Raw genomic sequence first — 13,858 nt, forward strand, 5'->3', positions numbered from 1 at the left:
TGCCTGCATCCTCTCACAAAAGTATGCCCCAAGACTGCAGGTAATGTGCTGAAGTTCTAATCAATCCTGTTCAAGTCTGGCAGTGCGATTTTCAAACCCATTGCAGACTGGTGAACCCTGCTATGAACTATGACTACATCACATCATATTTATGCCTTATAACAGCTGCACAGAATTATGCTCACACAATGACTGACCACAGGCGAACAGGCGGGTTAGCTTTTGTACAGCTGCGTGCTGTGTTTTATAAAACATACAACCACCAAGTTGTACACAGCGGGAGGAGGCTTCCTACATTTTAATAAAATCTGCATCACTCACCCCTCCAGTGGGTTAACGACGATCGCTCGTGGCTCGTCAAGCTCCTCAGTGAATAGTGCCCGCCGCATGCGTCCGTCAAGGTCTGCGACAGAGATGAGGTTCTGAGCCGTGTCCGTCCAGTAAATGTGGTTGTAGATCCAATCCACGGCCAGGCCATCAGCAACGTGAAGGTCCTTGTCAATGATCACCTTGACTGGGGTTCCCTTGTCAATGGGTGCACTGAAAAAGAAGCATAAAAAAAACATTTTCAGGACGCATTTGGAAAAGCATGCCGCGTCGGCTGTCAAGCTTACCAGCCAGCAGCTAAGCTGCTCTCATAAAAACCTTTACTGGGCAAGTGTGCACACAGGACACTGAAAAAATGCAATCCACAGCTGGAACACCATAAATCAGAAGACTAAAAACTTGACTGAAGATGGCCTACAAGAGGTAGAGCAACCTTGGTTAATCAGAGTTTGCAACAGGATGCAGTATAGTGACTTTATACCAACATTACCTCATAGAATCTAGCTTACAGCCTCGTAGCACACATGGCAATACTGGTTGGAGCTCAACTTGCCAGTTACTGTATCTTAAGCTGTGATAGCCACCACTGCAGGTTGATGCAGGCAAACAATGCATACCTGCTAATGACTTCGTCGACAGTGTCAGACCAGACAACTGTTCCGGTGCGGTAGATGTAGTCGGTGGCAATGGTGCTCCTCAGCTTGGAGACCACCTCGACGTACTCGCCAGTCTCAAGGTTAATCTTGCGGATGTCATTGCGGTTGGCAAAGAGCAGGTAGGGCACACCCTCTGCAACCAATGCGAAGGGAGAACAGTTGAAACCCAAAACCTCGAAGCTTTGATATATATATATATATATATACACACATATATATACACACATATATATACACATATATATACATATATACATACACATATATACATATACACATATATACATACACATATATACATACACATATATATATATATTAAATCTTGTAAGCGCTGCAACATATTTCTCAACGTTGCAAGAACTTGGATACAAAGGCACTCCACATCCACAAGTTACACCAAGAGCAGCCCTCGTAGCTGTTTCTGGCACAGACTTCAAGCCAAGCATTGCTTTCAATCAACTTCCGCAATACACATGCAAATCAGTGAAAGCTTGCATACACTGTATAATTGATAACATATGGTACTAGCATAGCCTGTCATTTGCATTAGGTTCACTAGTAAGGCACAAATGAACTTGCATCTAGTGCATTGCACAATCTAGTGGACTTTGCACAGTTCTAGCAAAGCCAATTTAGTGTGCATTTGTGCGCGAGCTTCGCCTACACTGAAATTTTTCAGCTCAGTGCTGAACTCAACATTCCACACTCAACACAAGTGATGACAGGGGCACTGACCTTTGGCCTTGCATCGGTGGTGGTCCCTTGGCTCAAGCACGTAGCCCTCGATGCACTCGCACTTGAATCCACCCTTGGTGTTGACACAGGTCTGCGAGCACGACCCCGGGGTCGCACACTCGTCGATGTCGTCGCACGACTTGCCGTCCTCCGTGAGCCGGAACCCCGGCTTGCACTCGCAGTGGAACCCAACCGGGTCGTCGCGGCAGATGTCCGAGCAGCCACCGTTGTTCTTGGCACACTCATTCTCGTGGCACCTGTCCTTGGGCTCGTCCTCGTACGCTCCGCAGTCGTTCTTGCCGTCGCACACCAGGCTATTGGGGATGCAGTGGTTCCCGCCGCAGTCAAACTCCGTGTGGGGGTCGCACGGCTTGGTGGTGTTGCAGTGGTCCTCGTCCGAGCCATCGTGACACTCGGCAAGCCCGTTGCACTCAAGCTGCCCTGGGATGCAGTGCATGTTGGCGCACTGGAACTGATCTGGGCGACACGTGTTGGTGCAGTTGGCCTCGTCGGATTCGTCGGGGCAGTCGGGGTCGCCGTCGCACTGCCACGAGGCATGCACGCAGTCGATGCCGTTGGCGCACTGGAACTCGCGCTCCTTGCACGTGCTCGGGCGGTCCGTCGGGCAGTTGCGTTCGTCGGATCCGTCAAGGCAGTCGACGTCTCGGTCGCACCTCCAGCGGTCCGGAATGCAGCGCCCGTTGGAGCACATGAACTCTGCGCTCGAGCATGTCACGTTCGCTGGAGGAAAAAGAACAATGCAGGCATTATTGCACCAGAATGCGTGTTATCAAGAAGGTGACGCCAGAGTCAATGAAGCAGTTATTTGCACACAAAAATGGCTCAATGGCCTCAGTAAAAAAAAAAAAAAAAAAAATCCTCGCAGTAGACAGTTAAGTGTATAGGAGAGACACTGAAAGGATAAACTGCAATCTTTGAAAGGGAGGATCAATGAAATGATCCAAAAATTAGAAACGACAGTTATTATAGGAAGTTTAAAGGAACTATATGACCTTTGGAAGTGTGCTTATACAGGGTGATTATAAAACCCCGAAACATGCAAAAGCAACCAGCCCTTCCTTCTCGAAATTCAGAAAATGTTGACAAAATTCCTTTTAAATATCTAGCTTGCTGCTCTTGAAAAAGGATGTTATATTACAATATAACATCCTTTGCCCTTTCTATGTGAAGCAGGTTCATGACTTAATAACTGAAGCAACAAGCTCCAGCACTGTGCTTCACAGTTTTTCACATACGCAAGTCAATTACATTCGGATTCAGAAGTAGAGAGATCCTGCATGGTACAAAAACAATAACCAGGTATTCAAAAAGTTCACAAGGTTGGCAAGCCCCTGACATAAAACGCTTATGGCACAAAGTTAGCTATACTCCTCTAAGAAGAATATAAATCACATTTCAAATTAGCAAATATTTCTTTTTATCACAGTGCTCTTAATAACTAGGCCTGCGTGCGGGTAATTAAAGTCCTGTAAATATGACCAACACATGTCCATGGAAAAGCCTTTGCAAGCCTTCGTTAAAATATGGAGCATGCGAATATTCTGAGGTAATACACGAACTAAGTGAAATTTAAAAAAAATAAAGAAATATGAGAAACGTAAGATCAAATTAACTGGCCAGCAATCAGCCTCTTATCTACAATATACCACAGTGGGCTTTAGAGCAACTGGCCGTCAATGTGATTACTGCAGAATGTATATCTTGCATTCGATTTGCATTGAACTTGCACCGTGTACATATAATAATGAAAGTCCTCTTGCACTAGGAGTGACAACTGCATGTTAAGAACAGTTTGACAATGTACGTGAACGTGTCTTGCGCCAAAGGCTCAAACCAAGCCTTAATAGCACAAACGAAGTGTGATAATAATGACGGTTCACCAAGAGAAAGAAATTAACGACAGAAAACAAACATATGTGGCTACACTATCACCATTGCTTTAATTTATGTCCGTTGCAGGACGAAACCCTCTCTACGTGATAGCCGAATTGGCTAGTATCATTATGCCACCTAATCCTTTGGCATCGTCAAGTTTATCTTCCTTCCCTTGGCACTATATGTTTGCTATACATATCCTCTTCCTAAGTGACCGACTAGTGAATGCTACCATATCTTTTCCTTGGGAGCGAAACAACTGGGTCACTTAATCCCAGCCATAATAACTGAATTGCCATCGAACAGACCACATAGAAATTGTTGTGGGCGCCACTAATGGCAGCGCTCGAAGGGGCAAGCAAATTAGGCGGACCACGGAGAAGACGAGAGACAAGAAGCACCAGCTGATGCCATTCACTGGTGACTGTGTACGAAGAAATAGTTCCCTTGTTATACCGACTACAGTTAGCACAAAATGTTTTTCAATGTGCACTTTGTGAGAAGAAGGGATAGAAGACATGGGGCAAACCAGCAAAGCAAGAAAGTAAGGTGCGCTTACGGCATCCTCTCTCATCGCTGCCGTCACCGCAGTCGTCGTCCTGGTCGCACTTCCAGCGCTGAGTGATGCACTTGCCGTTGTCGCACGAGAATTCCTCCTGTGTGCACGTCACCGCAGCTGCACCCAAGGAAAGACAGCGCAGCGTGAAGGACTGTGTCACAGCACCACAGTAAAACATTTACTCACAAAGTTAAGATGTTTTTTTCTCTGTATTTTGAAACACTCTTGAGCGGGTCCTACGAATCTACTGCTTCTTATACAATTTAGGTGAATGCCTTGTGTTTAGGTTGACTGGGCACTGTTTAAGGTCCATGAGCTAACAGACAAGCCCATTCCAAAGCTGTTCACCAGAGGTCTATAGCCCTGTGGTGTAATGCCATAATGAGATGCTTATCAACCAGAGGGGGGGGGGGGGGGGAGAAAAACAAAACGTGAATGTGTTCTTACTGTTCTGCAAAGTATTAGCCAACCAACTTCAAGTGGCCTGCTTAGGAGTAAAACCCCACTCAGAAAGGTGTGTGTGTGTGTGTGTGCGTGTGCGTGTGCGTGTGTGTGTGGGTGCGTGTGTGGGTGCGTGTGTGGGTGCGTGTGTGGGTGCGTGTGTGGATGCGTGTGTGTGCGCGTGTGGAAACCGAATAGTTATCTGATGCCTACAAACTCAATAAGTTTCTTTAAGGTTCTCAATAAGCTCACTGGTTTATTTACAAACTCACCAAGGAGCATAGAAAAACAAATGTTCTTCCAAAGGCCGATGATGGCCAGAGAAGCTTCGAGTTCACTATAAAATGCTAATACAATGTGTTTTCCCAGCCATTTCCAGCAACCATCATTACATTTCAAAAGGCAGTACAAGAAGTAGCTTGGCAATTCATTATGCTCACAGCAGTGGTCTTTCTCATCAGAGCCATCAATACAGTCCTCCTGACCATCACACCTCCATGTAATAGGTATGCAGACGCCTTCGTGCGACTTGCAAGCAAATTGGTCTGGAGAGCAGGTCTTGTTCTCTGCAAAGACAAAAAAAAAAGTTTCTTTCAGTCAAATATTATAAAGACAATTCAGGCTGGCAGATCCTAAACACGAAGTAGGTATAATTTGTTTCTAGAAGCCCATGAAGCTTGTCTATTTGGAGTGCAAAGAAAGTATGGTGACAACGGAGTCTGTTGCACATGCCAAATGCTGCTTTGAAACCATGTCACTTTCCGTCTACACACATCATTTCTGAGAATTAGAAAGGCTTGTTCATTTCTTAGCTTACAGGAAGCTAGAGGTTAGGAAGAGGTGACAACTACATTTGGATTTACTATCCATCCCCAGGTGAAAGCACCTGCAGACATTAATTGTGATGCTATTAGTGCGATCATTATGTCTATTTTTTTAACAAGGGGCTTATGAAAAGCTTAGCAGAAGGCAAAATTTGTGGTCATCACCACACAGCTAGCACAGAGTTCATCAGCCCGTAAGATACCCCACGATGCAAAATTGTGTTACCCAACAGGTAAATTGCACAACTTTGCAGGTGAAGACAACGTGAAAGATTGACCGTCGGAAAGGATTAAATTTTGCTCATCTTGCACTGAAGGTCAATGGGAAGGCTTCAGGAGTCTCCGACCACTGGCCACGCTAACCTTGTTTTATGCATCAGGTGATTAGTCCACTTTTCTAAGAGCGTGCTAGTACTAGCATGACGAAAAAGGCTGACGCCCGAGCCCTCTTTGAGACCTCTGCAAGCATATCAAATTGGATTACAGCTGCCCCATCCCTCGCACTGCAGGAACTGCAGCTGTCTGGCTTCCCCTCTAGTCTGATGCATGACAGCCGTTACCTCAGCCCACACATAGACAATGCATGTACATGCAGCCCAGAGTGGTGGGCTTCGTGAATGCCGCAGAAGTGCACACTCCAGCCTACATGCATTTTTTTTTTATTTGGATGTACCATCGGCCAACTTCAGGGCCAAGATAGGAGTGGGTCACAGTAGTCGCACTGCAATATTACGTACAGCAATGCCACAACAAAATAGAACATGTTACAATATTACGTACAATAATATGCCATTCTTTATGAAATGGCAACTAGCGCATCTGTCCTACCAAGAAAGATGCACCCAAAAAAGGAATACATTTTTTAATGAAAGAAACAGCTCCTGACACCTTGACGTGTAAGTCATTACAGCTTAAGAAAAATGTGTGGTTAGAAAGATGCACCCAAAAAAGGAATACATTTTTAAATGAAAGAAACAGCTCCTGACACCTTGATGTGTAAGTCATTACAGCTTAAGAAAAATGTGTGGTTATGGGATTGTAAGTCTCAAAGTTACCACGTTGCATAGTGGAGCGAGGGAGGTGACTCAGGATTAACACTGACCGTCTGAAACTAATTTAGCACACAAGCACTTTAGCAGAATTTCTGCACCTATCAGACGAATACCATAGCTATATGGAGCTGCTATGGCGAGTGCCAGCCGACTTCAGTTACCTTAGGCTGTCAAATAAATTGTGTGGCACATATATAGTTGTGTGCAAAGGAAATATAGCACTACAATAATTCCGAAGCTCATTTTCTAAACATTAATAACAAAACAAAGTTTATTTCGAAGTCCTACTGAAACTGAGAAATTTATTATTGAAGGTTTATTTCGAGAACTTTTAGAGGTAACCTGAACTCTGACATTCCTAGCTCATATTGCAAATCTATGTTTTACGTTCAACTGTATTTACTTTCTAATTGCATGCAGTGTATCAAACTTGCATGCATGCATTACTACTCTGATCAAAACAGCAAGAACAGCTGTCCCCAACTGTCCCCAAACGGGCTCTTTCTATGAGTAAACAAGAGGAGCAGAACGTTTTTTTTTAAATTACCAAACAAGAACAACTGTCAAAAAGAAAGCATCACACAGAACCTGCATCACACAATGTGCACAAATGTGTGCTTGAAAAGGCTACATGGCACACAGCTCTAAGACGAAGCATTTCTACATTGCACACAACTAACACACATCTACACAGCCACAGCTTCACAATGTCCATATACAGCCTCTCTGAATGTGACAGCCTCATAATCCTGTGAGTAAAAATTAATTTCTCAATATTTCTTTTTTCATGCTCCCATATTCGGACAGGCTGCATTCCAGTGCGAACTGTGCGACAGGGTAAGCAGGGCAGACATGTCAGCTATACATCTTAAATGTATTCCATAATATGGCTGCGAACACCGAGTATAATGAAATGTATGGAGTAGGTACGCGCTGTGTGGAACACATACATTTAATGATGCAATGAGTCCTGCGTATAGCTGCCACTCAGAGCCAGAACAATGACACCTCTCCCCTGCCCTCTTGCTTTTCTTTTTATATGTATATATATAAAGTACGTCGCACCATGACGTTGCCTCGGCCATATTTTCCGCTACCTTTACTCTTGTCAGGCTGCAATTACGTGTGTGATGATACTGTGCGTACCACGACAGTATTATGCAAGCTGCCACAAGCTGCAGCCTGTGTACGTCAGACACGTGGTATAATATGACAGTGAGTGATTTTACAATTGAATGCAGCAATCCGGCACAAAACTGGGACAACAAACACTTCAATTAGGTGAACCAAGTCAGTGCTCTAAACAATGTCGATGGCACATGCAATAGTTTTTTACTCGACCTTGCTACTGAAAGCACCTTAATTTGCATCAATGTCATGTCAGTTTGTAGGGAAGGGTTAATTCAGTTAGGAGTGCTTGCTTTGGATATGAATGAAATGACAGCCAGCTTTCTGCTATAGCTGATTTCATAATAGAACAGCCCACAATCACATGCGCCACTAGTGCAATGTTTTGCAAGACCCTTCACTTGTCGCATTACATGGAGTGCTTCCTCAGTAACCCACTGAACTGAAAGGTCATTGAGATGATCCCAGTTGACAAGCACTTCAAAAACAGTAGCCTAATTACTCCCAGTTCAATCCTGTATGGGTGAAGTATTGTGATGACCAGAATGAGTAGAGTTACATTAAATGCTTTTGATACAATAGGTCATAACTGGGAAAGCAGGTTTAAGGAAGCGCAGCTGTCGAAACACCATAACCTTGCAGAAAAGTTCACTGTCTTAAATTTATGGCTGGACAGGTTTAAAGGCTTGCCAAAGCATTAAAATAGTGAAGGAAAGCTCACTACATTTAGCCACTAGTACCTGTTGCACCACTAAGCAATACTGTAGCCCAGTAAAACTTTGCCAGGTCTTTAAAAATTGTAGATGTTAAGTTTGGCTTTATGATAATCATTTCTGCGACGCTGCGCTAGACAATTTTAAACAATGACCAACAAAATCCAATGATCACGAGCCACTTTGTCTCCTTTAACAAAACCAGTCTACAAAGCCTCCAGTAAGACTCCAGTCTGCAGATAGATTTGCTACATTGTGGTTTTATCATATACACAAGTGCAGCACTCTCAGCGCAGAACTGAGCACACAGAAAGCTGAGCTTTCTAATAAAAGATATTTATTCTTAAAGGAGTTTACAGAACGCCCTCCTTCCAAAATTAACTCTGCAGCGTTGGCAACAAGAAGAAAGAACCAGGCGCCGGCGTCTTAAAATAACCACATAATTGCCTCGGAAAAGAACACCATGTTGGTCGTAGTCTGCAACCATGATTCATTACTGCAAAGGAAGCTCATTATGCAAGGGCGAGTAGAATGTACGCATTAGTGCCGAAACCAAGTAACATAACTGTTCCAGCAACGGAGCTTTGTGCTCACAAAATTTCCTCGACAGTCCTTTCACTGCCACACCATTTTGTAAAACTTGTACACGATGAAAGGGGTATAAACAGCTTCAGTTCCACCCATTTCAGCACCCGTTCAACAGTGGGTCCATGTATCGAAAGCAAAGCGGACAGAGTGAATGAAGACTGCTGCAAAATGCATGACACAAAGCACACCGTGACAACTATGTTTTATTGATACTGGCATTCGCGCGTCCTTACCATAATAACAGGCTTTACTATAAACAGGTCTCCCACTCACTGGAGGACACAGGCAACAGAGGGACCAGAAAAAAAAAAAAAAGCAAGAAGAATGTTAACGGCCAGGTAAGGGATCGCGCGTCTCATCGGCTCACATCAGGGCAACCCCCGCCCCATCTTAATGACAGGGCGCGCAACGCAAGGTGGGGACGTCTGCGGGAGGGTGGGAGCCAAGAAAAACAGGAATGCCAGACGACAGCAGTGCTTCCAGCCTCGTTCATGCACATCTTGATCTGGCAAAAGCCTCCTCGCCCACATCCTCGGCTATTTGCTTTTCCTCGTCTGCCACAGAAGTCGCGGAAGCTAATTGCTTCCAGGAAAGAAGCAGAGACGAAGAGTCATAAAATGGTGGAAAGGGTGCAGAAAACACGTGCGGCCTCAGGCGCACCTCTGAAAACTACGCACCAATCATCGATCGCCCCCTTTTTTTTCTTCTTCCCGTTGAGTGGAAAGGTTTGGCAGCAGACAAAAATAAACATGTAGTGAGACAGCCTTTTGCACTTGGAAAGCTGTATGCAGGTCTGTGGACTTCTTTGCATCAAATATGCTGAGCCTGCCACCCAGACACCTTCGCTGCCAAATTGAAGGGATTTTCAGCAAAACTAGTGGCAATGTCCGTGTCATTCACTGCAACCTGGTGAAAGTTCCGTGGCCTCTTTTTCAAAGCACATGGCTTGTGGGCGTTTGGTTACAACACGGCATTTGTGGCCTGCGACAGGCGGCGCTCAGCGACAACCGAGTGTCACGCCTGAGGAAATGGAAAACTGCACTTAGGCACGCCTCAACGGTTACAACGTAGAGCCTCGGGGCATAGCTGCTGTTGGGAATCCACTTGCAGGGAGGTGCGAGTAGAAATATATGGTTAGAAGCTGTGAGCGAATGAAATTAAGCTAAAAGTTGGTGGCGTGATTTTATACTATAAAACCAAGGAAAGATAAAAGGACACTGGGTGAAGAAAATGATGGGATTATGCCGAGCTTCCAATAAATGTCTGATCCCATATACAGCGAAATATACTTTTAACAAGGACAGCAAACAATAACAAAATAAAAATGGTGCAAAGATGTGTCCTCCCTGAAGTCAACTTGCCTTGTCTCAGCAATACCACCTCACTGCTTCACCTTGAAGTTCTACCCCCCCCCACCTCCCTCGTTCTGGTTTGTTTACTGTTTTGTGACGTGCAGAATGAAACGTCAATTAAATGTCCCGTATTGTACCACAGACCTTCTCTTCAGTATCTGTCCATGTGTCTTTCACTGGTTTAATTTGTGTTATCCATGGTTGATATAAGCCTCCTGCTCCTCCCACTCAGGCTACATCTTACGATCATACATACCACAGCCACAGAACTACTGCAGCAGGCAAGAACACAGCAGGTCATTCACCAGCTCCCCATCACCAAAAGGGCAACGAAATCTCATCCACTCACTGCAGATTGCCAAGTCTTCATCTGAGCGGTCGTCACAGTCGGGTTCATTATCGCACTGCCACCGGCTTGGTATGCAGTGGCCATTTGTGCACGCAAACTCCATCTCCGAACATGTTCGCTTCTCTGCAACGAGACAAGAGGAATGACAAGTCATCATCGACGTCATGACACTGGCAGTACCATTTACCAATGCTCTTTCTAGTTCAAAGTGGACCACAAAGTGGCCTCAAACTTTAGCATATAAACAAGCAACGTGCAACTTCCTTAACAATATGTCATTGATGACAGTTCATGACAATGACAATGTGCAGCCTTTCGAATTGTGTAGCTGCATGAAGAAGCTGTCCAAAGGAAATCTAACAGGCAATCACATATACCCAAATATAGTCAGCAACACCAAGACAGTATTGTGCAAGAATTAGAAGTGCCATACTGGCATGCTTGATACATATCAGGTTAGCACATGCTGCATATTTGTCAATGGCACGAAACGCAGATGATAGCTGAAAAAAAAAAAAAAAAAAAAAAAAAAAAAGCAAGTCCCCCCCCCCCCCCCCTCGGCCCCCAAATGAGTTTAATCTGTGGTAACACAATCTATGGGCTTGCGGTCACATGACCGTAGCAGTTGTGAGAACCCATTTGCGTGTCTGTTTTTTTCGTCTGTCCTGCGTCTTTTGTCTCATTTGCAAATATACGTAAACACCTATTAACTTGCCCAGCTCTTTTTCTCATTTAGCACTTGCTCCTAAGAAGCAAATGTTACATCGTGCGACATTGTTACATAAATGTACCCCACAATTTGGATCTAATAAAATAATGCGGTTTGTACCACAAGCAGAGGAGCGTCACATTGAAAATTAACACAACACACACATGGTCGTCATAAAATTTCATACCAGTTCAAGATTCACAGTACAGTTTGCGCAAAACAATATGGCTAAATTAGTTGAGCCAAACAATGCTGCAGTTAAACCTCAACATAAGAACAGGCCATGAAGACCACTGACGTGTGTTTCCAGGAACCCTGCCAAGTGCTGACGTCAATGATGCTTACTAACATGTGTTTCTAATGAGGCAATTACCTCAAGTGAGTGACACATGCAAAAATAAGGTCACTAGGGTCTCGCAAACAGGCTCCTGATGTAGGCATAGGAGAGTTCAACCGGTAACAAACAAGAGATGCAAACGCAATGTTCTAATGTGCCTTAGTAATTCCATGCAGTGCTGTGGACGCTGGGTGCAGCTCCTCCAAATGAAAGTGACAACACACATAAGCTACTGCCTGTGCCATTATTACAATTAATCCTTGTTATCTGTACTTGTCTTGTGGACGTACAGCTGCAGTTCTTTTGAAATGTGCAGCATCTTAGCTTGCGCAGAATTGATGCATAATGGTCATCACCATAAGGGTCTATAATTAAGAGACGTTTTATTACATTGTCAGCTGTTCTGTGGCCTATTATGCACTTAAGGAGAGACATCCATTGCACTGGATCAGCTCTACATGTGCTGCACAGAACTGGAGAAGTGTAGAACCAGTTGCTTGTTGACTGCAGAAAGAATTATACATTGTTGCAAAGGCGTCACACCTGTCAGCTCTGTCCTCTACATGCACAGACACAAAGGTACACCTGCACATCTTCTTAAGGGCAAAAGCAACAATGGGCTCAGCACCTATAAGAACACTTCTGGTACGTTACTGCTATGAAAAAGAAATGGCACTTTTTGATTTTTAACCAAAAATGTTCCGGATCTTTTTACTTAAACGACACAAATGCACATTCTCCTGTTTACGTACCACCTAGTCCACCTAAGCACATACTGTGTTCTTGCACTTTCGAATGCACAAAGTCACGAGTACCGAAATTTTTTGAACTGTTGGCAGCTGTGTGCCTGAATTTGTGCAATAGTGTAATGTGAAAACATATATCTAGGTCAGATAGGCTGTTTATGTCACTCTGCATTCTCTCGATTAAGCAAGCATTGGAAGACAGCTAACGCACTAGCAAAATATGAAATGTGCTGCTTACAATGGCTGTTTGCAAGTGTTTGTTTGCTCAACATGGCCTGGTGCCACTGGGAGCTAAACCGCATGATCATTCTTCTTCATTAACCCGATCACTAATTACAAACATTCTGGTACAAGTTTGTCCGCTCAAAGTATCTTTTTAATGAGCAGGTTCATTTTTAATTCTGCTGCCTAGCGCTAAGTGTTCCAGCCGTCCTGCAAACAGCGAGTACGTACAGACACGCTCAATGCTGCACAAGCCAGGGCACCAACTACAGTCTAGTGCCTCCACAATGAAATGACCTGCATAAAAAAAAAGGAATAATTGTCTAGGTTTTATTGTGAACTGTGTGGTGCGCAACCTTTACAGCGAAGTGACCTGTATAACGAATGATTCTGGATGCTCCAAACACTTCGTTATAAAGGCGTTCAACTGTAGCTCCTCGTGTGATGTGAACACTTTGTTTTGTGCCTACGTAAGCGACAATGAGAAAGCGCTAGCATCCTATCGGTCTTTTCAAGTTTGAAGGAAAGAGCGAACCGCAAACAGACGATAAACTTGTAAGCAGACGACAAACCGGACGCGGAAATGCCAGCAGACGTGGGCATTAGCCGCGCCGTCTGCAACAAAGCGCTCACATACGCACTGCTTTGCTGCGCAGTATGCCGGTGCGCTGCATGCAGGGAACAAACAGCGCGAAAAGGAAAAGGAAATAAAAATAAAAAGGGCTTTCGAAATGAGGCTAGACAGGTGCACGCTGAATCGTACGATATATGGAACATCGTACGAGCATATCGTACGGCGCGACAGGCCCACGTGTAGCGGTGACGGCCAATGTTTTCCAAAAGAAAATGAAAGTGTACTGTGCGGCAGAGGTTATAAAGGGCAATCAGTCGAACTATACGCAGCGCATTCGTGAACGCGACGGCCCTGGAGGTTACGCCACGTAGCACGAAACGGCCGGACGGGAAAGGAAAGAAGCAAAACCAGCAGTGCAAAGCAGCAAAGAACTCGTAAAATATCAACAGGAAAAAAATATATATAGCTAAAACAGAAGAAGAAAAATGCCGGGACGCGGCTCGGCGGCGCCACGCTCGCCCATTACAAAGGGAAGGAAAAAACAAACGGGTCATGACGTAAAATCAGGCGTTTCTCGAGCAGCCAATGGGCGCGCGAGGTGTGGTGCTACGTCACGAGCGCTCGCGCGATCGCGGCTGGAGGGCAAG

At 44.7% G+C, this 13,858-nt stretch overlaps 1 protein-coding gene across 1 annotated transcript in view; it reads right to left on the reverse strand.

The window, feature by feature from the left end:
• LOC126517360 (low-density lipoprotein receptor-like) overlaps nt 1–13,858 on the reverse strand; it is a 55,042-nt gene that overhangs the window by 11,823 nt on the left and 29,361 nt on the right. The window contains exons 3-8 of the mRNA XM_050167065.3: nt 10,624–10,746; nt 5,058–5,183; nt 4,177–4,293; nt 1,722–2,462; nt 945–1,116; nt 322–540 (exon numbers count right to left, since the gene is read on the reverse strand). Coding sequence (XP_050023022.2) covers nt 322–540; nt 945–1,116; nt 1,722–2,462; nt 4,177–4,293; nt 5,058–5,183; nt 10,624–10,746 — 1,498 coding nt within the window. The remainder of the gene's footprint in view (nt 1–321; nt 541–944; nt 1,117–1,721; nt 2,463–4,176; nt 4,294–5,057; nt 5,184–10,623; nt 10,747–13,858) is intronic.

This window comes from Dermacentor andersoni, chromosome 11 (assembly GCF_023375885.2).
Source record: "Dermacentor andersoni chromosome 11, qqDerAnde1_hic_scaffold, whole genome shotgun sequence".
In the NCBI taxonomy this organism is placed as follows: Eukaryota; Metazoa; Arthropoda; class Arachnida; order Ixodida; family Ixodidae; genus Dermacentor; species Dermacentor andersoni.